The sequence below is a fragment of the Manduca sexta genome, chromosome 20 (assembly GCF_014839805.1).
Source record: "Manduca sexta isolate Smith_Timp_Sample1 chromosome 20, JHU_Msex_v1.0, whole genome shotgun sequence".
Classification (NCBI taxonomy): domain Eukaryota; kingdom Metazoa; phylum Arthropoda; class Insecta; order Lepidoptera; family Sphingidae; genus Manduca; species Manduca sexta.
This window is the reverse complement of record NC_051134.1, coordinates 1,803,352-1,830,019: the sequence shown is the minus strand read 5'-3', so window position 1 is coordinate 1,830,019 and position 26,668 is coordinate 1,803,352. Positions and strand designations below refer to the sequence as shown.

The 26,668-nt window shown below is 32.5% G+C and overlaps 2 protein-coding genes across 5 annotated transcripts; one reads left to right on the top strand and one right to left on the bottom strand.

Moving 5' to 3' along the window:
- Positions 1-1,883: 1,883 nt before the first annotated feature.
- LOC115445652 (max-like protein X) lies at positions 1,884-7,131 on the bottom strand. The gene is made up of 5 exons (XM_030172015.2): positions 6,766-7,131; positions 5,449-5,525; positions 4,670-4,780; positions 4,104-4,301; positions 1,884-3,890 (listed from the first exon to the last, which is right to left on the bottom strand). Exons 1-5 carry the CDS (start codon positions 6,839-6,841, stop codon positions 3,723-3,725), a joined length of 630 nt encoding a protein of 209 aa, XP_030027875.1. The 5' UTR covers positions 6,842-7,131; the 3' UTR covers positions 1,884-3,722.
- A 762-nt stretch (positions 7,132-7,893) lies between these two features.
- On the top strand, positions 7,894-22,764 carry LOC115445671 (F-box only protein 28). 4 transcript variants are annotated; one of them, XM_030172047.2, is made up of 8 exons: positions 7,894-8,034; positions 8,339-8,651; positions 9,374-9,622; positions 12,163-12,358; positions 13,214-13,430; positions 13,894-14,092; positions 14,822-14,941; positions 15,105-22,764. In XM_030172047.2, the coding sequence occupies exons 2-8, from the start codon at positions 8,373-8,375 to the stop codon at positions 15,495-15,497; spliced, it is 1,653 nt and encodes a 550-aa protein (XP_030027907.2). In that variant the 5' UTR covers positions 7,894-8,034; positions 8,339-8,372; the 3' UTR covers positions 15,498-22,764. The 4 variants fall into 4 exon arrangements, with proteins under 4 accessions (XP_030027907.2, XP_030027916.2, XP_037296494.1 ...); XM_030172056.2 differs by having other exon boundaries at positions 7,901-8,038; XM_037440597.1 differs by having other exon boundaries at positions 7,901-8,063.
- Positions 22,765-26,668: the final 3,904 nt, after the last annotated feature.

Here is a 26,668-nt window from a genome sequence, read left to right as displayed (position 1 = left end):
ATGTATAACAATTATTTATATCAGTTTAAATTAAATTAACTACTTAACTATTTTATTTTTGTGATTCGTTCATCAATTTTAATGTAAGTAATGAAAAATCAGCTTTAAATATATTTAGGTATATTTTGCAGATTCATATGCAAATCCAGTATACTTGGCAATAATCAAAATATTATCCAAATATTCAATACCCATTGAATGTACTAAGAGACATATCTTACTGGTGGATTGCGAACGAATTTATTGCGGAGTGAAGTCGCAGTGAATTGAGTACTCTTACAGCGCGTTTTTTACAGTCAGTAACAGAATAAATTCCGCCAAGGAAACATTGCCGTTATCTTTGTAAAGACGAAGAAAACGAACGCGAAATCATGTACAAATATTCTTTTATAACGAAGTGACTGAAAGAGAGCGCCTACTTTGTTATTTTGCAAATAATTAAAATTTTGTTGACTACATGCCAATGTCAAGAACTACATCTTACTAATTGTGGCATTTGATCCAAAAATACTTCGACAGAAAGATACACACTTATAATAATTAAAGTGTACTGTACAAGACCGTATGGACGTACACGTGAAACGAAGACACTGCGTGCAACGTGGCAAAACAAGAGGCTAACATAATTAAGCCTACGTATAATAAAATTATTTCATTTTATAACTTCTTTTTCTAAATAAACATTATAATTGGTTGTATGGGCAACTGGGTATATTTGATCCACAACGAAAATTGGTAGTAGATAAAAAAATATATACTTTCTGCACTAGTGTTTCACTACTAAGTCCTTAATAATTGTTATTCGTAAATCATCTAAAGAAACTTATTTTCTTTTTGTAAAAAACATGCCGTGTCACATAATCGTACCTAATTCTAAACTGATACAGGTCTTATGCAAAAATATTTTGTTTAAATATTAATTGGATTCAGTTCCGTTATTGCATCCCATTTCCACTTTACATTTATTTTGAATTCACGAACAAACGTTTTAATATCATATACCTGCTGATGCAGGTCGTACCTATGCTTAGCAACGTAATCAACATTGCACCCTCAGAATAAATACGCATCCATTTTCTTAACAGAAGCAGAAGTAAATATTCGTTAGGAAAAGCTACTCCATATGAAATAAAATAATAATCGCCCTCACTAACGCTCCAACTATACTCAGACACGGCGGTATTATCAATTTTCATCACTATGGGTCTTACGTACTATATTTCTTATTCTATGACTATGTGTATAAGGGTGACGAAATTGCCAACCAATAGAACATTGCGGCATAGTTGCCATTAAATAAAAGATCGAAATTAAACTGCAAATCTATTTATTGTATTTATTTACATAAAGATATATTCATGAAAGGCACGCACAAGGCACGATATTCATTGAACGTCATAAAAATGCTCCAAGATTTGGTGCTATTTATCTTCATAATTTACTATTCCAACATCTATGTTAACATTCACCTTCCCAATGTTGAATCCTAAGATACTCATGTACCTACGTACTATGCGTACCACTTACACTTTTTGCTACACGTCAAATCAGAGCAAAATTTCTGCTATCACGCATTGCTTATGATTTTAGATTATCTATTTGTAGGGCTGTGTTGTTTTTCTATGTACCATTTGGAAAGCTACATCCAATAATATATAGACTGCCCTATTAATTATGAAATGGGGCGATTTCATTTCTGATTTTCGTAATTCAACATTGTGGAGCTGAAAGTATATTCAGTAAAATCGGTAGACTTATTTGCCTTGTCCCATCCAAAATCGACTTTCCCTCACATGTATTTTTATCCAACAAGGGCAGGTTAATAAATTAGTTAGTAAAATATCATCGTCGGCAAATATAATCAATGAAGAATCGTGGTTTGCGGAAGATTCTCATGGAAAAGAAGCTGTTCTTGTAATTATGCATTTTACATTATTCTCAGGAAACAGAAAAATATAAAAAAAAAATGATTACATTTTAGTATAAATAATTATAAGTAAGTAATCATTATATAAGCAACCAGTTCATAGAGACAATACTAAGTAGGAAAAATTTAGAACAGCAACTAAAGGATTTCTTTATGAAACTAGCTAATTACCTTTAATGACGAATCTGACATGCCAAGATAGTATGCTTATTATTTATTTTTCTCTCAGCCCAAATTGTGATGGGATAAAATACAGAAACGGGGTAGTTGTTACGAGACGGAATATAGTTACTTCAAAATGTGCTCTTATAAAATTTGTATATAAACTTGTTGAAACTGAAAATCTTGATTTCGGAAAGTGTTTTTCTTTGGATGTATATATATTTTTTCTCAAACTATATTTTGACAGAATATGAATAACTGCTTGTATAATTTTACAAAATGTATCTATAGTATTTTATGTTTCATGTAAATAAACTATTTGAACAAAAATATACTGTTACTTCCAAAAAGTATATTATGCAGTTTTTACACAATTGAAAAACGAAATAGTTTATGAATGTCTCTTCACTTGTATGAACTACACATTTTCCTCCTTTGTAGAAGTCTATCACAGGCACAATGTTATATCTAGAAATGTAACTAACATAAAATAATTAGACGGAAAAAAACCATGTATATTATAGGTACCAATATGTTTACCACAAGTATATAATATGGTGAAAACAATAATCTACGTACTTTTAAGACCTTTAACGGACGATAGAAATATATATTATTCATATTAAAAAATTGTTTCAAATTAAAACTGCTTTTGCTTTAAAATGGGTGGGATCACATCTTCCCAGTTTCTCTTATACAACCATAATAATATTATAATCTATGACACATGTTAGAAAGTATTAAAATAATATTGTTTTCATTTTAGAAAACCCTCTGTTAGATATTAATATGCATTAATTCTTTTACAAATAATACATTAAAAAATTGTGACAACAATTGATACCAAACTTCAACAAAAACAACCCATTTAATTTTGATAACAAACGCATATTATAAAAATCCTTACAATAATAAATATAGGTTTGAGCTATTACTCTTTTTTTTTTGTTAATAATTAAAGATATATGACACTTATATACCGGGTTATTGTTATAGGATATAAAAAAACGGGCGGTTCAGAATTTCTGTAAGATATTTTTTTTCATAAAAAACTGTGGCCTTTTTACGAAAAAATTAGACATGTAACTATGACTATAGAATAAAATATTTATAAAAATACATTTTCTTATATATCGTAAAAAGAATTATTCTCAGTAAAGTATTCTCTTTTTTACTTTAAACATTCAGTACTCTATAAAACACCCGTGTATAAAAGGCCAAATATTCGTAATATTTATTAATTTTATCATACAAGATATAGTTTCCAGTTATTTAAAAACCTCAATTATTAACAAAATATCGAGGGCTTCATAACTAATTGATTAGATAAGTCTATAATTTAGAACACGGATTTTTATAGGCATAACTTATACATATTTGATATACAATCAATTATTTTTACTTTATTCGCATTTTTGTTGCTCCTGTAAAACTACATTTTTGTCTATACTTCTTTTTGATATGTAGTCCTCGATATATATAATATATGTAGAGTATAAAAAGGCATTTATACAATACATATATTCCAATTTGATTCCTTTTAACATGTAATAAGTTTTTTGTAACATTCCATTAAATATTTCATAAAAACGTTAGAGCTGTATAAATATGAATCATTAAATTTAAATCACATTTAAGGAGTGTAGTTTTGCTCCCTAAGGACCCCGTGAACCATCGTCCGCAATGACTGGGGCTTGCAGTATTCCTCTAGCCAGTTAAATACTCCAGCGGAAAACTCGGCGAAGTTGTTTGTTGGGACCGACTCGAAAGACTCAAACAGTTTGTCCATTATGCCCTGGAACTGAACAACGATAGATTGGAATTTACATGTCTGACAGAATTAAACTTAAATGGAGTATAGTGCATATAAAATTTTGAAAGGCGTCAGTCTTTGAAACTTTGGAAGGTTATTTGCATTATGCCATTCTAATTAATACTGTTTGTTTGGACGCTTATTGAATAGAAATCTTGCTCAGAATATTGTTTGCCTAAAGAAAGCTAGATTATCCCTTACCACTTGGAACTTATCCTGATCCGTCAGTCTTTGCTCATTAAATCCAGGTACGGAATGTTGCGCCTTCACAATCTGTTCGTAGTTGGCTTGCATTATGCGCAGTGCGATAACATCTTTGCGAAGGGCATTGCGCTCTTCTTCTTGCCGACGTCGCTGCTGCAGTAAGTACTGGATGTAGTCTATTGATTTTTGGAGGACCTGTAATGAATTTATTGATTCATAAGGGTGAGTATACAAAAAAGGAAATCAACTATGGTAGAATATATTCCTAAATAAATATTTACATATTCTAAAATTTATAAACCTGCACAGGCAAATGCATTGCAACTACATTTAGATACATTTATTTCTTTACACAAAAAATATTTTAAACAACATTGTTATTATAATTATCACATTCTTTTATTCTCTCAATGACCACAGAATGAGTCCAACACTTATTAGTTTAAAAACTTCTTATAAATTTCTGGGTAAAGGGGTTTGTGTGTTACATAATCAAACAACTAACTGATAACCCTTCACTTGTCACATAGGTAATAACTGATAAGATAATATGTTGTTCTTACAGCTGCCTTGCTTGGTTTGTACCCCGACGCGTCAGTCTGTTGACATGTTGGCACTAACTCTTGAAGTGAATCATAGCCTTTCTTAATAGCGTCTCTTCTTTTTTGTTCTGCCTGTAAAAATTAATTGGAAATCTTGTCTACATTCTTCGAATTTTATCGCAGTTTTAATACTTTACTTTTCCCTCAATATTTCGAAGACTTTGCAGCCTTAATGGTCACTGGGATACTTTGCAGCCATAAAGGTTGCAAAGTCTTCGAAACGTCGGGAGATAAGTGAAATATTAAAACTATCCTAAAGTCCGAAATATAGTTTAATTTTAATGTCTAACATTCATGTAAACATAACAAATCATAATTATCTACATACATTGAATATAGCTACCCTTTGAATATGATTAATTGAAGGTGAATAAGTATGATGAAGGAGGAGGTTTATTATTAGGGATTTATTTCTCATAAGCCTATTAATACAATATATACTAATACAAAAACCCTAATATAATGATTTTATAAAGGATATATACATTTGTTTCCTTAAATTTTGTTCTTATTTATGGTAATATCAAATTATACTAGTGTTATCTATCTTAAATCCACATCTCTATGTTACTATCTTACAAATAATGTACTCATATAGATTTAGAATTTTTTTCATTCCAATCTGTATGCAATATGACTGTGATTGTTGCATACTCATACTTAATCATTGAGTACAGCCTCATAAATATCACATTTATACCTTTCTCTAGAGAAGTAATAAATAATAATAATCAACATACTTGAGTATGAGCTTCTCTTCTCCTCTCTTTGAAACTGAGCGCTGAAGTCTTGTTATCACCACTGTCATCTTCATCTTCTGCAATTTTAAACATATTAAATAAATAAAGAACTTTGTTTTTACTAGCTCAGTTTGATCACATATGGTAATCATGAAAGGGATTACTAGAAATATACTAAGACTTTTTGGGTATGAGAGCATATGAGGAAATGGGAGCAAATTTTTATTTCTTAAGCATATTATGCATACATAAGTGATTAATAAAATAAAAGATAGTTAAAGATTTTTTAAACAGTATTTTTATGTTTCTTCAGGGATGTTTGTATTCAAGGTAATAGCGAAAAGATAAATACATAATTTAGATAATGATGTTTATTTAAATCACTTTATTATTTTTGCAATCCAATATCTGAAGTGTGTTTAAGGAGTCTTGCTTTAGGCCTACACAGTGGCATAGGATAAGTAGCCACTCAGGGGACACACTATGTTTGCCGCCCCGAAAGACTAAGCAAGAGGCTTTTGAAGTAACTGTACCTATATCATCTTAAAAGGTAGAAACATTGCAAAACTTCATCTAAGTATGTAAAACCTCCTGACCTTATGGATTTACTTTTAATTTATATCTATGACTGATAACTTTTAGCCCAACAGAACATGTGAGGAGTCAGTCCAATTTATTCTTCCATTCCCTATTCTTAAGGTAGTTGGCTTTGTCTCTTTATGTTTTCCATGACTTACCTCAAAATACAAACATTTCATTCCCTTTAGTAACAAACTTAGATTTTAAAAGGACTTTTCACATTTATTTTTAAGACTATGATGTCTCTGACCTGGATTTACTACAGATGAGAAAGTAACTGTACCTACATACAATATCTACAAACAATTGCAATACAGTAGAGTTATGATTATCCGAACAGTAATTACTTAATTGCACAACTTCATACCCGGATAGCTTGGTTTGCTAAATCAGAACAAAATTAAGAATTTCTACATAGGGAAAAAAATATTAAACAAGATGTTTTGTTCCTTAAGTTATGGATACTATATTTCCTACTATCACTATAATAAACGAGATTCATATTACAAATGTATGTTTTTATTGGTATATTGGTAAAGACATAAAAGTATACAATTAAATTATCGGAAAAATCGGTTTCCCCATATCCCCAATAAATTCAGAGAATCGGCGCTCTATTGTACTATATTTACATCATAATTCACAAAATCAAACTGATAACCATTATCTATTATAAAATGATGTGAGTTATGTACTCTTTGTCACAAAAATATAAATAATTTCACTTGTATCCCTTACCTGTGTTTTGATTAGAAGATGAAGGCGTTTGGTGTATATTCTGAATAGATCCGCTACTTCCACAACGAGGATACATTGTTACTTTTGATAAGAAAACAAGTTGACAGAACTTAAACACGTGAAATAAATCTTATCTATTGGTTATTTTTAATTAATACAATAATGAACTCAAAAAACAATTATATTTAGGTGACCCATTTTATCTAAAATAGGTACGAAGTTAATAAAGTAAAACATACTAAAACTAATAAACTAAATAAACACTTTGATTGTGATAATTCATGACAGTATTTTTAGTTACGCAATACGCACTAAAGTAAATATTTCCTATTTTTTCAATTAAAAGAATGTCAATTTGACAGTTCAAGCTAGTGACAAATATGTGATATAGCCTATAGAATCATTCTATTTTGAAGTTATGCCGACATATTCTTTATCAATGTTATTTATTTTAAAACATTCTTACAATAACGAAGTCAATATTATTAGTCGTGACCAAAACCCTACTCCACGTATATACCATAAAAATATCGCACATACATAGATTCAATCGAAAGAATGTAATTATCATGTCTGAAACTCCTAAACTCAATAGTTTCACTATCAACATCAATATTATGTACTTTCGCAATAATATTAACGGTTGAATAATAAATACTTAATATTATTAATTTTATCATTGTGACTAGTCCAATAAATATGTACATGTAAATATATCTACGATATTTTTAAATCTTTAAGTTTGATATTGATTTAAATGAAAACTTAAAGTTTTAATTGAGATTTTATGAATTTATAAGATAGTGATATTCATTTTTAATGTTACGTCCATTACTCCAAAAAAATCTATTCAGTAAAATAGTTATTGTAATCGATATTCCATCATTCAAAGTAATCCACCTGTAAATTGTTTGAGAACTTAATGTTTTAATTGATTAATCATTGTTCAAGTGTATTCATATTTAAAATCTATATAATATTATATTTGTGTTGAGAAATTGCTGATTTTGCTATTTTAGAAGATTGTGTAGTAGTACGTTTTTGCTTTTATGCAATAGTTCACTCCAATCCATAGACAGCATAACTTTTTCAAGCTCTAATCTCATTCATTCATTCCATCAATGTCTATGATCTACGATTCCAATCCAATCCAATAAAAAATATTTTTTGTGAAAGCGTAGCTCCCAAGAATCTACTGCGTCTCATTACAAATTTGTTTTAAAAGAAAATTTCAATTTATTTTAACAAAAGATGTACATGAACTCTTGAGTGGGTGAATTTTTTAAAAATTATTACAAGTAAACATGCCATGTATAGATATCATACGTAATTTTTCAAGTGATTAGGTACCAATCTAGTCATCCATGGCCACCATTTTAGAATTTACTCGGTGGTGTTCAAAGTAATATAATTTTGTTGTATGAAAAATGTGCATGATTTTAGTTCAAGACTTAGTTATATCAAGAATTAACATCACTTCTTTCTATTTATCCGTTACTATTGCAGCGACGAATTGAAAAAAAATGTGTTTTGTCAAAGAATATGAGATGACTTTATCTAATGGGTAGTTCAGTTTTCAGATACTACAAAGTTTAAAATTGGCAAAGATGGTGTCAACGAGGCAGATGAGTAGTGTGGGTGGTGGTAATGGGAGCGGCGACGGGTCGGGTCCGTCTCATGCGGAGCCCGTGGCGGTGTCCCGCGTGACACGCCACTCGAGCGCTTTGATGCCCGGGGGCTCCTCGCCACACGCCAGCACCTCTAAATGCAACGCCATAGTTCCAGCTCCCAAGACCTACACTACAAATATATTAGATCTGCCTGTTGAAGTGATTGAGAAGATTTTTTTCTACCTGGGATTTAAAACAGTTTCACAACTGAGAATGGTTAATATATTTCACATAATACGTTATTTTTGTACATATTTGCAAAATTTCGACACGTATGCAGTACACCATGTAGAATTTTTAATGCTTACTGTTACTTTTCTAATGCTGTAGTTAAATTTGAATATAATCAACTAAAACAGCATAAAAGCACAAATGGGATCATTTACAGTTCGTGTTTTTTATGATCTTTTGGTGTGCTACTAGTGTTATGTTCACTAGCTTTAATTCATATGTATTGTAAGGTATGCATTCTGTTATCTTTTATTTAGTTATCAATATTATGCATATTTAGCAATTATTTTCTGATGCATGTCTACCAAACATCTTTCATACTTCAAGTTTATGACTAGAAACAAAATAAATTAATAACTCACATTGATCAGGTCAATGTCATTGTATTTAAGCCTTGTGTTTCCAAATGAAGAGCCCTTCACACATAATGCATATGAACAGGGAGTCTGGGTATGAATGACAATTTCATTGAAAATCTTGATATCCTGTAAAAGCCTTTGCGTAATGGGGAATTACCTGATATGATTGTGCTTTATGTATATATTACTGCCTGTGGGATAATTTTTGATCTAATTTATATATAGCAATACCATGTATTAGTGTATTTTTTATATCAGCATGTTTTTACATAGCTACATTTATGGTTACACAATGGCAACCCATAAAGAAATCTCTTATTTTGTATGCTAATTTATAAATTTTTTCAGGTCAATCGTCAGTTCAATACAGTATGTAGTACTATTTTAAATTCTACATTTCAACGTCTACAAAATCAGATGTTACATAGATTTCAATCAATTAAAGCTAAGATGCCACGAAGAGAGTCCGCCCGTAGAAGCCATCCACTTGCGTGCGAGTCAGACATCATTGAAACTTTGCACATGAGACTGAGCTTACTGCAGATGACATTTGGCAAACATATTGAGAGGAAACACTGCTGTTTCTTCCCAGGAGAGGTAATTGCTTCTATTTTTTTTTTTTTACCGTTAATGATTTTATTGTAAGTATCCAATGTGGTGATGTTTCACTGTTGTCATTTCATAGGTTTATTTTTGTTATGTTTGAAATTAGGGATAATTTGGTGACAATCAAGAGTAGTAGAGTTCATGAAGGATTTATAGCAAGGTTATGTTATATGTTCTTTATAATGTTGACAGACTACAGCACCATTAAAATGTGTGTCTTAAATTTTAGTTTTCTTTAAAAATCCTTATACCTAAAATACACAGTAATAAATACAACTAGTATATTAATAACAGCATTATATAATATTGTTAATAGACAACCTTGCTTTCAGATAATGTTAAGTACCTTATAGTATGTGAGGCTAGACAAAATCTATTTAGTTTTATAGTGAGTGATTTTCAATCATGAAAAAGAGAGTGATCATCTTTGAGTATGGGAGTATTCATTTGTTCCCTATAGTGCCATAACTACTTATTCTATCTTGCCAAGTAAGGTGACACTGTTAAAATCCATTTGAGGATTCTGTAAATTGCAGGACATATTATAATGTCTAATGTCAATGTATTATAGTGGGGTTTTTAATTAATTCAAGGCTTAAAATCCATTTGGTAAATAGTATGTGACTGACTGACCTGACATTGGAAGCAAATCCACAGCCCAATAATTTTTTAGATAAACTCTGAGTGGCTAATTGGTTGCAAAGTAAGACAAAATGTCACAAAATGCATGTAGTAGTCATTGCATAAAGGCTCTATCTAAAATATGTATGAGTGCCAGATAAAAAGCTACAAACTATTTGCCTAAGCAGCTAAAAACTTGAAATATCCCAGTCATGTGGCTGTCAAACTCGTACTCTGTAGATTCCATACTTTAGTGTATATTTAGTACTTGACTAATTTTAACAAGTAACTTCTTAAATTATCTCAACCCATTTCAAGAGCAGCACCTTCTTGTTTTTTCCAAAACCCATTAACAAGTATTTTTGGCATCTCAAATTAGTTCTATCCATTTGCTTTGGTAGGTATACTTTACTGTTATAATCCTATAATTTTGTTACTATAAATAAATATTTTTCAAACACAATGAAACTTGTTAAACTTTGAAATCTATTACATACTTTTACCTAAACTTAGTAGTGGGATGAGCATTAGCTCCTATTATACATAATAATTAAATGACATTGGCCTATGTTGTCATGTGAAAGAATAAAATTGCTATTCATTTAATTATATTTTTAACAAACCAAGCCATACAATCTTGTGGATTGGGAAGTGGTTACAAACCACACTCAGATATGTTATATAAAAATGTAGGATTAATAAATATATATATTATAATTTACATGTGCATAAGATGAATTTAGCTTTTTGTATTGTGGGAATTTATAACAAAAACCAAGAGGAGCTTTATACCCTATAGTGCCTACTGCCTATACAGTTCGGATAACTCGACATTTCGTAATAAGGAATAGTTAACTCGCTAATAATCCAGATTGTTAGATATTTTATGTGTTTCACGTGACAAGAGCTCACATTTATGCTGAAGTGAACATTGAGGTGCAGAGTTGACATACATAATGTCACGCCTTTTTGCGTTTTTCAGGCGTAGAGTTAGTAGCATACCTACATTGCGCCAACTATGTTAGGTCCTATATTGGGGATGAGCCTATTGCCATTTACAGGGCAGAGATTGGTTAATAATAAGTAGAAAAACCCAATATTGCTGCCCACTCCGAGGTTCGAAACCACAGCGCGATAATCGTACCACATGTGCAATACAACTGCGCCACCGAGGCAGTGTAACTTTGACTAGGTTATTTTTTTTTAATCAGCAATATATGTTGGCCGAGTTTAGGTCAACTAGTCTAGACATATGGCAAGTTTAAAAGAAAATCAATGCAAGCAATATAGACAGATTTTGTAGATCTGCTCAAACACTGTTTATACAGACGACAAGGAAGTTATTGCGGCTGCAGCTTATTGCTAATGAGGCCAAATGTGAGCATTGCTTCGAAGTGAGACAAGTGATTGGTAGGGACTGAGAGTTGTAACAAACTACTCGAAATGAATTCTATACAATTTGACGCATACATTTACTCAGTCCTCTAGGCAATGGACACCAAGCAATAGCAAGGCAAGGCAAACTTTATTGGTTTTGGCCTTCATTTAGCAAAACTACCTCAGGGGTGTAGTTGTATTGCGTCCACGGTATGACACCGCTCTGAGATCCTGGGTCCGAATCCCAAGTCAGATAAAGTGAAATTAGGTTTTTCTTCTCACTATTAGCCAGGAGTCTGGGATTTGTGTCTAACATGGCGATCGGCTCGCCCCCTATCACATCAATGGACTAAACACGCAGGCGAAAAGTGAGTGTTCAGTTTGCACTTTTGCCTCTTCTGGAATAAAGGGGTGTTTTAAACTCACGAATTTGTGAACCATGGCTATAAACACAGGATTTAATTTCACTTCGTCTTCGTAATCTAGATAAATGTGATAAATTATACAATAATTATTGTTTGTTTTTATTTTAGATATTAGATGAGGTGTACAGTATTTTGTCTTATTTAAAAACAACAACCAAACTAGCCAGGCCTTACAAAGTAACAGATGAACTGTTTGACTTGACAACAATGGCTATGGAATATTTCAAGGAACACATTGAACCAAATTTACCAGAAATTACATATTTCGGTACAGACTTCTTTGATATCACCACGGCGTTTTCACGTAAGTATGCCCTACTGTTTTATGTGAACATGAATGTAATTAATTGTTTTGTCCAAGGGACATGGATGTACAACTTTTTATACATATGTATAATTGTTGTTATTCAGCAAATAATCTGTAGTGTCACTTTTTGATATGTTAATAGCATTATAAGTTTCACTGAACTATATTGTGCTATAGTCTTGTTAACAATTATTTACACCATTGTAATTAAATCACAAAGGTTGATGTAACGTAACGCGATGCTAATTGGCACGTCGCGGTAATTATTATGTTCCTGGAATTACATTCAATTATTATAATTTATAAATTAAAGATTTAAACCTGACTGCATGGACTGTTGTCTGTATTTATTTATTATACATATTGGAACAGCTATAATATGTATCAAGCTGAATTTTTGTTATAAACATAAAATAAATACAGTATGAAATTTACATTGAATAAATAAGAGGAAATAATATCAAACATAAGTCCCAAAATTATTAATTGAAATGCTTTCTTGTATATGCTATGCACTATTATGGTGTTCATTACAATCTAACCATAAAAAGTTACGATACTATTTTCTAACTAACAACAAGATAAGGTCTCAGTGTTGCGTTATGTAATATCATGTAGCAGGAGTCTTATATATTAGCCTTGATATATTTCACTAACAAAAACATGGCCACAATGTATGGTTATACAAAAATATGTAAAAAGTGTCGGAACTGAACAGTATTTCATCCAAATGTTATTTTGACAAATACATACACAACACAAATGCACTAATAATATAATTCATCACTAAATCTTTTCAGGTTATAAAGATAAATAGTCCTGTCATATTACAATTTGAAATTTTTATTTCAGCCGGCGAAAGCAGTAAGTCTTACATCTGTCTTGACTCGCCCCCGCCCAGTGGTTTTGATTCTGCCGCGTCACAACAAGCGGCCAATTCTAATGGCGACCGAAGGGTGTCGTCGCTCAACTTGTACATGGAAGAGAGCTTGCCGCCCTCGCCGCCACCGCCGCAAAGCAACATGGTGCTCCGGAAACGGATACACCGCATTAAACAAGGAATGAAAAAGTATGTTATAATACCTCTTTTACTTGGTTAATTTTACGCTTTTAAGTTTTCTGATATATTTATGAAAAAAAAAGAATATTCTCTAAAGAGTTATGCATTTTCTCCAAACCTCTACTCATTTGCCTTATTGTTTATGAGAATGTGATACATCCGTTATTTTTCTTATTATGATAAGGAACTGTGTGTGTTCTCATTATTAAAAACTAAATAAAATATTGTAATAACATTGATGGCTGTAGAAGAATGTTTTAATGTCCTGTATAAATCTAACATGTGTGCCTGGATTGACCGGAATACTAAAGTAGAACAAAGAAATTATTCTTGTTACCTTTTTGTACTTTAAGCATTGATCTGCAACAAGTTTCTTTATTATAAAAACATGCTAGACAAAAATCTTTTTGATGAAAAAATCTCACTCCAATAATTTAAAATGTATGGATTTTAATAATTTAAAATTTCACAGGTACAACGATCAACTGTCGGCGTTACGAAGCGACCTGCGTAGCTGTAAACGCAAAACTGCACTTCAACAGAAACAAATAGCGGAACAGCAGAAACAAATTGCTGAACAGCAAAAGCAAACGTTAGAATACGCGAATCGTCTCGACGATTACGACAAGAAAAATGAGGAAACTAGCCGCAAATTTCAGACTTTGTTACAGGTATAATCTTATACCTTATGTAGAGTAGATAGAATATTTTATATGTAATATATTACCAGCTTTATGTAGATATATTAGTAATCAGCGCAACCAGCGAGTGTTAGTTTCCTAAGTGTTATTGATGCAAAACAAAAATATTATGTGAAGATGTTTACTAATATATAGAGAATGAAAATAAAACAGATGTTACAATTTCAAATCTTTTACTATTTTAAAGTTATAGTAGTCAAGGGACAAATTTTCACATCCTTATATTCCATGGGCATATCAGTATAACACCTTCTATCGAGGTTTATTTGTATAAAAATGTGAAGATAAATTCAATACTACCAACAATATCATGTAATGTTTTTGTTTCTGCAAGACTTCTGTATTATATGCATAAAGTAATCTAAGTAGGACTAAGAAGATTTGAAAATGGCCTATAAAATATTGCATGTGTCTTTTATACGCATAACTATACAGATATAGTCACACACAAAAGAGCAGAAAAAGTTCGCGATTCATAAATAACTTGTAATAGATCATATATATCCTATTCATACATTATTTAAATGTTATGGATAATATGTCATATTGAAACAGTCTTCTGTTACTTAAAGTTATTTAAATTAGAGTTAGAATTTAATGAATAAAATAATATCTCACATGACCTTAAATGACGAATGATAAATCATCCTTTTATGAATATACTTTTTTTTAAACGTTTTATGTATTTTTCCTTTACAGGAATTAAATAAATGCAAAACGGAGTTGCAATATTGGCGATCTCGATCGCCAGCTGTGCCGCCGCTGTGCGCTGAATGCGGTGCTTCCCTCAGGTTATCACCGACGTCTTCGTTGGCTCAGGTAATAACATTTTGTTACAAATACGTTAATTTTCTGTCAAATATTTTTATTACTAACTTGATACGCCTAGTATATTTTAAAGTAATATAATTTGAATGGCAAAATTTTCCTATTATTCTTTAGATTTATGCATAAATTTATTTTTGCAATATATGTTTTGCAGTGGGCCGCCGGCACGAGTGCGGAATCCGTGGAGGGTGAAGTGTCGATGAACTTGGAGGTCGCCGTTGCGGTGGCCACCGGCGGCGTCACGGAACCTGCCACCGAGGTCAAGGGAGAGACGAAGACAAAATCGGAGGCGAAGCCCGATACTAAATCCAAATCCGATTCAAAATCGGAAACCAAATTAAAACCGGATGTAAAACAGGAAACCAAAAGTAAACCGGACAGCAAGTCTGAAGTGAAGTTTAAAGAGTGCAAGGCGGACTCCGGCAACGAGGCGTCAGCCGCCACGCCGCCCAGCCGGCGCCGCGCCTCGGCCGACGCGGGCGGCGCGGCGGGCGGCGCCACGCCCGAGCGCAAGAAGCGCCGCTTCACGCGCCCGCGCAAGCTCTGAGCGACAAGCCGCGCCGCCACAACTACACGTACAGCCACCACACATCATGCTTGCGATTTACGTGAGTCTTCTTTGTTTCTGACTCTTTAAATACACTCCTGAGTTATCTGTCCTTTATACATTTAATTTAAAATGTAATTTTGTAGCGAGTCTTTATGGTAGCTACTCTTAGACATGGAGAAAATAATGCTAGAGAATTACACAAATTAACATTATAAGCATATTAAAAGATTAAAAAAATAAGTGCAAAATATGTACTAATTAAATTTTATTATTGGTGCAGGAAATTGTTTCTTTTTTTTTTTGGTTAATTTTGCAGATAACTATTTTTACTAAAAACACTAAATATAATTTTAAAATAAGATGGTAAATTCTTTAAATATTTAAGAATTTTTCAATATTGGATAATAGTATCTGCCACAGAGACTCCTAAAAACTCGAGTGAGTATAATTATTATAGTACATATGCAGTGCTTTTTGTCTTTACTCTGGTACATACCAAATCGAAAGGAATATGACATGCAACAGATAAGGGTCATAGTAATTAAATATCTTAATTGCCAGTTGTAAGTTACATTTTTCACGAAATTATGCTTATTTTCCACATCATTAATAATGTGTGCAAAGGTATCACCATATTTTTTTGACTTTGAACACTGACTCTACTAACTGACAAAACATACAATTAGTATGATCCTTAATTATATATATTATGTAGTTTTCTTGTCAGAAATATCAGTAGCCTCAAACTAAACTAAAATACATGACCATATCTGATAACCTGGTCTTAATCTATACTGTGGTGTCCCTGCAGTCGTGTCGGTTCCCCAAATATTGACTACTATTATATACACTATATATATATTATATTACCGGCATTTCAAATGAACATGACTGCTTGTCCAGGCGTGAGTCTGGACGACAGATATTTTTGCGGTCGCTCATCTTACATAATGGGACGGCAGCATGCGCATGCGCCGCATTTTTAACGATGTCTGAATTATGTAAAGTGACGCTGTTTTAATAGTTGTCTAGTAGTGCTATTGATGTTGTTGGGCGGGAGCAGGGCCTCCTGATAAACTCGCTTTTGACGCGGGCTCTTGTAGACCATTATGGTGAAAGTTTGTTGAGTAATATTATTATAAACTTTTATGTACGTACGACGATCCGCAGCCACTAAACAGTAATTCACGAGCTCATACATATTTTGTATTTGCTCATATTATGTATATTTATATTACATATTTGAGGTATATAAATAAGTTATATTCAATTCTAGTAATCCACTGTTGGTTACTATTTTATTCTTTTGTTAAATTGTACTAAAAAAACTGACTGCAAGTTGTTAGTGTGCTTCATTTGCAATCTACATTAGTATATTTTTACAGAAAAAAAAATAATTGTTTAACAGAATAATAGAGCTATTTCTCCCTGGCTATTAGTATCATAGATTAGGATTTCATTTGAAAACTAAATAGTAAAATTCTTGGCAGGAAAAATTACTTATTTTATAATCAGAATAAAATAATATTTTAGCTAAGGTTTCAAAGAAATAATGTTTCAGCAATATAGATGTATAGCAAAAAAAATATTAATATGATTATTTCAACTTGAACATTTTTAGCATGTACCCCAACCATTTAACATAGTTTAGGGTAACCACATAATTTTTTTTTCCATAAAATTACCAATGCAAGTTTTAGTTATTCTAAACAGCAAATTTTATTTAAAAAAATACATCATCTTAAAATTCCTAAAACAGGTTTATTACATAGACCAAGTTTTCTAATAGGATTTCTGACATATAGGTTATCGCTTAATAATAGAATGGTATGTAAATGCTTAGACAGTTTATGTGCAATTTATTTGTCTGGTAATGTAATAATTATTAACTTTATATGATACACAAAAAGACCAAAAACACATAACACCTGTTACATTGATTTACAAAGAAGTGTTCGATATTAGATGGTTGAACTAATAAACGTATATATAATCCCAATTACAGTCATGAAAAAACATTGTATATATGAATCAGCAATATTATGTCTTACCAAAGCCATAATGATTTCATTAGATATTTGGAAATGCTGTCTTAAAAGTGCACCGTTTTCAGATGTCGCGTCTTTGTGCCACATGGACAGCACGTTATTAAGTCCATTCGCGTTAAGAAAATAGTGAGTCTTCGTTGTCAATCAGGCTAGCCACAACTCTAAAAGAAAAAGCTCGCTGGTGGTAGGATATATTTTATATCTGCTCGGATAGCGACCATCGTATACAAGGTGTTAAAACCCGCCGTTTCCAACAGGCCGGCATAATTGTGTCGACTACCGAGGGGTAATCATCTCTCGTCAGTCGACATTCTATTGGACCCCCCTCCGCTTACCATCAGGTGCAGTGGGGTCACTGCCGTGTCCGTTTAAAAAAATGTAAGTAGCATAAAATTGCAGTCAAGTTGATGTTTTTTATAATTGGACTGCCTCTGTGCCGTAGTTGCTGCAATGCTAAGGTCTCTGGCTCGATTCCCGGGTGGGGCAAAGTGATATTGGGTTTTTGTACTTAGGATCAGCCGAAAGTTAGAAATTTGTGCCCAATAGGCGTGCCCCCCTATCTCATCATGGGACGGAATACACACTGGAAAGTGGGTGAACTAGTTGCACTTCTTTCTACCCCTTCACGGATAAAAGGCTTGCTTATTCAAGTAATATTCAAAATGAATACCTCACATATTCGTCAGCATAACGCGGTTGTAGGCCGAAAGCTAAGTTAATTTAGCTTACCTTGCATAGATGAGATGAGAACACTTAGTACATAGCTGAGTTTACAGTGTTTGTGGTTTGCACGCAAAAATGATAAAATATTTCGGCTGTGTGAGGTATGCTAAACAAAATAAGTTTAGTTTTGGGTCTCCAGTCCGCGTAAAAGGGGTCCAAACTCATAGCCCAGAAAAACGAGGAATTTTCAGTGTTTTAAAGTAGACTCGTGATTTCAATACTGCCGTGGAAAACAGCGTAGTAATAACGATAAGTACATGCGGTGTGTCCGAAAATATTATAGTTATTTAAATTATAATTTGATAAGGTAGCTAAGCACACACAATCTATATTCTCCAAATTGTCACAATTAGGTCGTATGCATTCACTACGCGTAAATAACAAATACAAGCTGCCTTTTTTTCTTACTAGTTTAAGTCCGTCAATTTGTATAACACGAACACAAAATCTTTTTAAATATATATCTTGTTGAATATTTTCTTTCTTGGAATACATTTAATTTATCCTTCAGGGTCCGAATACTGATGAGTCACTTTTTTCTTATCGCGAATGGATTATAAACGAAAGTTGCTCGGTCGCATATTACGAATCTACTGTTGCTTAGTGAATTCATGAAATAGTTTACAGAATTTAGCTATGTATGTATATAGGTTCTGATAATTGGTTGGGTCACATTGCATTATGTTCATGCACTACATATTTCATACCTGTAAAATATGCGGCCGCGAAAACCAGAATGGCGTAACTATAGTGCAATGAAAATATTGAACAAAGTTGAAATTACAATGATGATAAAAACATCTATTATCAACTTTCATGGAGATGAAGCGATAGTTATTTATTTAGATTCGCATTTAGTGTATGGATATCAGCAAATTAAAGGATTTGCATCAAGTACGTTTTCGAAAATGTTATAAAGAAATAAAATAATAAAATATCAATTTTGGTTCTCGCGGCGTAATAATACTTAGTGTGCATTTGTATGGCACACGTTTATACTGTCTCACGATACTAATCTCAATACGTTTTTGACTTATAGGATTTATGTTCCATGTATACACTTTTGTGTTCTATTATTTTGTCTGTTGGCAATGGATAATAAATAAACATGCTATGCAAGTAATGTTCAGGGCAGTATTCAAATACCAAATGGCTAGATAGATTTCTTTATGATGAAATATATTGTAAATTATAAAACAGTTAATTGATTTCGTGCTGGTCAATGCTGCAGGTGTCATTGAAGTGAATAAAATATAATGAATTATATCCATATATCCACTGATGAAATTGTAGAGAAGCCGAACATGTATCAGTATAAAAATGCATAATTTATCAAATATAAGTTTTTGTTCACTTCAAAGATTCGTTAGTTATTTTGACTATAAAGTAGGTTTGAAGTAAATAATTCTATTTTAATACTTATCACACCACTTGTATAATTAAATAAAAGTATTTATTAATAACAGTGTTGTGGCGAATTACTATGCTTAGCACGATTAGTTTTATTTAATTTAGGTTTTACAGCCCTGATTATTTTCATTGATTTTAAGAAGCGTAGGTTTTAAAACTTTGTGAATAGAGGTGAAGGTTGAAATGTTGTGTTTATTTGTAAATATTCTAATTCTAAAATGACATGTGTAATGTACAAATGAATATATTTATGATTGTATAAATATAAAGCCGTGTAAATGTAATATTTAGTGACATGGTGCTTGTTAGGCACGGTGTGACGTCCGCGGTGTTGGAGACGCGCTCGCTCCGCTCACGGCTCGGCTCGCTGGGCTTCACACAGTTCTTGCATCATGTCACGCAACAATCTACAAACATATCAACCAAATTCATCGAGTCATAGCCAGCAGGTTACCCACAATATAGATACGTAGTTCACTATTGTATTCTGATTGAATACGCACAATTTTTATGTCATATTTATATTTTTTTAATATTTACATATAGATTTGATCACATATTACTTCAGTTTGTGAGTCATTCACCTTTAATTATAGGATTTATTCACACGTCTTATGTACATAATTCACTTGTGTTGCTAGGATGATTTAATTTGTGAATTTCATAAACACTCTGTACCGTTCGGTTGACTTAGGTCTTAGACCATTTGACATTGAGATAAGACTTAATTTAGTTGCTTCTCCATGTTACACAATAAAATTGCATGTGGGCAAAGGTGAATATCCATATATAAGAAATTGGAAAATAAAGAAATACACGGCTTTAAACTGTCATATGAGAAGGTACTCTACAACGTAAGTCATTGATCGAAATAAAAGTCTTGACAATATTATTGCTCTTAAATAATGTAGTTATGATGTGTGAAAAGTGTACTATTCTTCTACAGTTATTTATATTTTCATACTATATCACGATTATTTTAACATTCATAATAATGTATAAACTACTTTTTTATTCAACGCTTCGTTATTACAATATTTATTAAATACGTTTTTGAATCTAAGTTCAATCGAACTGTGCAATTTATTTATTCGTCTCACGCCACGAAGGTTTCTAAGTTCCAAGTTAATAATAAATAATGTTTATGTATAGATTAATAGTTACTTTATATTGCGTAACGCAATTAATATTGTGTGGTAGTTTCTGTGTATTTGTGTAAATTTGATCTCGGGCATGTTTCTCAGGTACGAAGGTTTGTAATGCTTCGTCTACTTGGACAATAAGAATACTAGTTACCATATGTCTGCCAGATCCGCCACAGCAGCGCACGTGCATCGGAATTTGTTCGACATTCAAGTTTATGTAACATATAAAATGGTTTTCGGTCATTGTCGAAATTAAAACAAACTTTGTATGAAGAACAGAAAAGTATTGATGCATGGTCGCAGTATGGCAAAGCAAAGCTCTATAGATATCTTTGCGATGTTATATTCATGTATATAGTTTGATTGTACATACTATGTATGCTGTGTGTAGAGCTGTAGATTGTTACACATGCTTAGAAATGTAAGACATATTAAAGAATTCAAAGAAGTACACAGATTTTTTTAAATATAGCTGTAATTTGTGGGATACAGAATCTGAGAGGTTCACTGTGTATGTTACATTTAAGACGTGCCTGTCAATGCCGTGGAGGGAAGTTGCGATGCCTTTGTACGATTCGTATATTTATATGACAGGAACGAATTGTTGTCGGTGCAATTGTGTACATATAAAACTAATATTGTAATGATGGCTATGATTTTCAACGGTCTATAACGATGGATAATGCATCTGTTTCAATTCCTTACATGATAAAGTACTATTTGTCTTTTATTTATTTCAAAATGTATTAAAGGTGAATGTTGCAAATGCGTTTGAATAATAATATTATTTAGCCAATTTATTTTAGATACGTTGTGTACATAATAACATACTTAGTTTTAAGTAGTCCACTTGAAATCATTTTCCGATGTGCATGTCGAGCTTTCTATTATAAATGAATATTATTAATCCCCTAAGAATGGGCCATGTCTTGTTACAAAAGATTAAAATGTATTTTATTGTTAATTATCTTTTATTATCATTTCTGTCAAGTTTATATTGTGAAATTTCTTTGGCAATGTTCTATTGTGAGATAGAGTAGTTTTGTACAAAATTCTACTAAATATTTGTACCTACCTATAAGGATGATTTAAATATGTATCTTGTGATAATAAATAACAGTTGAGTAAAACATTTCATAAATGTATTGTAGAGCTTAATGAATTGAGCATAGTTACTAATGTTGATCAAGAAAAATCATATTTGTGCCTAAATCACTTGAGTACTTAACCTATTTCACTGAAATGTATTATTGGCATGAAAGAAATTGTACAGTCGGACACAGTACCTGGAATATTGTGACTCTGAATCTGTGGGAATGTGCAGTCTCATTGTGACACGTACTCTTCATACACGAACGTGTGAACAGTTCTCGCAATGAAGGCGCAGGACTCCGTACTATGGCCTAGATACCTTCACCAAATAGGTCTTGTAAAGATATATTTAGATATTTTTATTTCTTTTGCATATAATAATTTTAAAATTGTTAAGATTCCGGGTCACACTTCAACTAAAGAATGAGTAAAGCTTTAGAAATTGAAAATATGAGCTCACAACATGCATCAACTTGTGGCAGTAACAATATAATAAATGTTAACTTCCTCTACACCCAATATTTCTTTAACCTTCATTAATCATTTTCACTTGGTAGTGCAATACGAAAATATATCCATTCAATGGTGTTATTTTGAATAAATGTGCAGTTTTTATTACTCGAAACTTAAATAGATGATGTAGGGCTGTAAATTAAGGTTTAAATAATTTTGTTAGTAAAGAAAAACATTTTCAAGTGCAGTAAAAGGGTATGGGTATCATATTATGCTCTGGCAAGTGCGTACACAACCAGCAACACTGTCAATTGCTGTAGATATCCCTTTATAATAGTAATATGATATAGTATTTTTATTAGACAAAAATACAATAAATGTGTGAAGTCCAAATTTGTTTTCTTTTATTTTACCTCAACAAAACTGCATCAAACTAACATGTTTGTGTGCTAGAATTGCGAAGAAAGCTGGAACAAAACTATTGTTGATGTAAGGTTAGTAATACAAAAGCTGTTGGCGAATATTGATGATCACAATCAATACTGTACAGGTATCTATTTCTGATGAGTGATATTTTGCGTTTACCTATCTGGAGTTTTCTCTCACGTTTTATAGCTAGTGGCGCTAGATTTAAAAGATTTTCAATAGAAATAAGGTAGATTGGGATGAGTTTTTTTGGGGGGCTACCGTGGTTATCACCGGAGGTACCCTGCTAACGGTGTACAAGCGATCCCCCGGCTTAGCAACCACGGCAGCCCCATGATAGTTGATGGGCCCTAACACTATCACTGGAGGCGCCAGCTGAAGATTCGCTGGCAGCCTGCAGCTACACGATCTTAGGGCCCGGGAGGAAGAAGGGAAGGAAGAGAAGAGGGAGGACTAGGAGTTACTAGGATGGTTGGAAGGGAAAGGGAGGGGAAATGTTCACGAACCCTTATAGACCTCACTGTGAATTTAGCAACCATGAGATATACACACGAGCTGTGTGCCTAGGGTCGCGGAAAATGTGCCCCCAAGCAGATAGGGTAGATGCTCAGTCACGAAGTCGCAACAACATAAGGCAGAAATGTCGTGATCCGGTAGACAGGGTGTTGACCTTGCAATCGACGCTAATAAAAAAAAATGTAAGTAAATGATATTTCATTAATTTATATTGTATTTTAGTAAAACATTAGCGTTAACGATTGCAGAAAGGCATCCTCGATTCGATCTCTGAGCGTTTTTCTTTTCTATTGTGTAAGTATCTCTAAAGTAAATAAATATTCGATACCAGCATGGTGAAAATTGAATCTAAAATACACTAGTGATTCTCGACCTAGGAATTGAACCCAGGAACTATCGCTTTTATTTTTATACGGGACAAAGTGACCCCACCGCACCTCATAGTAGGTAAGCGGAGGGCACGCTGCTGTCACTCGATTAGGGAATGTTGCGTACATCATTAATCAAAGCGGATTTTTTGCTAATGCGTTATTTATTTTCGAATTAATGGAGTACATATAATAAACTTGACCGCGAAAAATTTACGTCATTGCTCTTTATTAAGTACTTGTTTTTGCTCGCGGCTTCACCCGCGTAAAAGAGTTTTCTGGGATAACAGTCCCGCTATATATTTTTCAGGATAGAAAGTAGCCTATGTCCTACTCGGGGTCTCAAATTATCATATATCACATATACACATATATGTCATATATAACTATTATATATTGTTGGGTAGTTTTTGAATTCATCGCGTTCAGACAAGCAGACAGATGCGACAGGGACTATGTTTAATAATATATTTTTTAATAATGTTAAGGGAAATAATTCCATATATAGGTATAACATCACTCTATCGATCATACAGTGATGTTTATAGCTTATAGCCATCCTCGATAAAGGGGCTATAAAACACAAAGAATTTTCAATTCGCACCAATAGTATAGTATATATAATCAATACAGCCGCTTTTGGCGTTAACACTGAATCGCGTATTAGAAATTTTGTCAAATCTGAATCGCATAATTGCAAAGCGCGAATTTTACTGACATACTTTTTAACCGACTTTAAAAGGTTACTCAATTCCTTGAAAAAAATAAATTTTGTTCAGTCTTACTTCTTGTCCCCGTTGTCTGATTTAAATAATTCTCTTAGCGTTAGATTTCGTATAGTTATGCAATTGCACCATTTTATTTTCCTTTCTATTACACCCTGCACTTCGAATACACAGTATCTATAATTCTTCAAAATCCAATCAGATTTCAATAATCCTTTTTGTGTTGGGTTCAGTGTAGCTTTTTGGTGCTCGCCAATTAAAAGATTGTTGTTTCACGTTGAACTTTAAAGATGAAGCAGGAATCTTCAAACACTTAGGGCTACAATTATTAAGTACTTTTGCGTTGATTCAGTTACATTTTTTACTTACTAATGTAAAAACAAAAACATTAAAACTTTTTAACAAAAAATAAGCGACTTGAAAAACAACTACATACTAAAAAGCTTTATGTACAAGTTAATTAGAAATTATCTAAATACGAGCAATATACTTTGCTTTGCTATTTATTTTATCATGTTTTTTCCACATTCAATAATTTTATGGAGTCGTTAAAGCGTTTAATTTTTGTATTATAAGAGTTTAAAGTAGAAAATCTTCAGCGGTCATCCATAATTCCTCTTATTGACATCGAAATTAAGTATCTCTTAAGAAAGGACCAGAGCAGCCGCATCTGCGAATGTAAACCCAGAAAAATCCTAATCCGCGGATATCTGAAATTCTGCATTCCCAACAACTTTGCAGAAGACCAAGAGTCGTATTTTTTTATTAACTCCTTATTTGGTGGTGGACCCTAAAAACTGCAGCTCGGGGTAGAAGCGGGGCGCGTCTAAATAATCCATAATATTATTTGTGACAGAAGTTAATGCAGGACCTATGTACCGCACTCGATAATTTAGTAATAAATTAAAAATTTTGTAACCATTTCTATTGCACTTACAATATGTTCTGTTGTGTATGGTATTGGCCTCGCTTTTTGTTCCAATAATAATATTGTTATAGGTATGGTTCTGTTTTTTATTTGAATATCACGTGGACATGGTCGATACTCTTTATTTAAAAAAATATGTTATGTTTTTCTTAAAAATGTGTCGAATTCATTATGTAGTTTTCAAATTTTCCGCTTGTCTTTGTTTTTTCTACTGTAGTCGATTTTAAGTTGCAATTTAACTCATTATAAAAATATAGGAACGCGCGTGACCGACGTGCAACGCAACAATCTCATTTTGGAATATCGGCACAATGTTTTCTGCGGAATTATAAATACGTGTTTATGAATTTTGCGCTGCGCCCTAGGATTCTCAAATAACATAGAGACTATCCAGTGTAGCAATTAGGATATACTTACATAAAATTTATTAGGGTGGTGAATTCATAACTGTCATGCAGTAGGCATACATGCATCTGCCTGTTTTGTATTTCGAAATAGGTAGTAAGGTATTCCCAGTGTTGTAGAGTGGGACTGCTGTCCAGAGCATTAGTAGTGCCAATAATCGGAGTTGCTACTGGATCCCAACCCTCAAGAGACCCGAACGTGTGCTGCCATCAGACTAATAATATTGGGATTATCACCCGTACCGAAAACAGATGAGATTAAGACTACATCTAAAATACATTGCCGTAACAAATAGGTTATAATAAATATTTACCTATTTTATAAAAAAAGCATTAGGAGATTTCTTATGCCTGTATGGGTTACTCTACATTTTGACATTTGAAACGACTATAACATTTTTCAGGGGGACCATCGCAATAAAGTTTCTGCGGGGTTTTCTTGCTGTAAATAGGCCATGACTTAGTTTGTTTATTAACTATCAGCTGTATAGGTACAGTTTTTACAAGAATAACAATAATAATAATTAATAATTTTATTGTGACTAAAAGAACATAGAAATAATAATATCATTAAGAATTACTTCTGGTTCAGGTTGTCTGGAAGAGATTGCTTTTTAGCGATAAGGCCGCCTATTGGTGCACTTTTTTTTATTTGATGTAATAATGGTATTCATTTTTCTGTATTTGGTGTATACAATAAAGTGTTTCATTTATTCATTCATTCTTTACTATTCAATAATTGGCATATCTGAGTTAAGCATTTCAATAATCGGTATGGGCTAGTCTAAAAAAGGCTATGCCTATATCTTGGGATACCTATAAAGAGAGTCAAAAACTTATGAGCACTGAGCATGGCACCGACTCCAAAATTGGTAACCAGTATATAAGTAGGTAATGTAAAATTAGTTTTTGGTTTTAGTGGTTTCTGAA

Coding starts and splice junctions, on each gene's coding strand:
- LOC115445652 (XM_030172015.2), bottom strand. CDS start 6,841: ATGTATCCTCGTTGTGGAAGTAGCGGATCTATTCAGAATATACACCAA. Junction 4,302..4,669: donor ACAAACCAAGCAAGGCAGCT/GTAAGAACAACA, acceptor AATTCATTACAG/GTCCTCCAAAAATCAATAGA. Junction 3,891..4,103: donor ATCAGGATAAGTTCCAAGTG/GTAAGGGATAAT, acceptor ATCGTTGTTCAG/TTCCAGGGCATAATGGACAA.
- LOC115445671 (XM_030172040.2), top strand. CDS start 8,130: ATGGCCACCATTTTAGAATTTACTCGGTGGTGTTCAAA. Junction 8,168..8,338: donor TTTACTCGGTGGTGTTCAAA/GTAATATAATTT, acceptor TGGGTAGTTCAG/TTTTCAGATACTACAAAGTT. Junction 8,652..9,373: donor CAGTTTCACAACTGAGAATG/GTTAATATATTT, acceptor AAATTTTTTCAG/GTCAATCGTCAGTTCAATAC.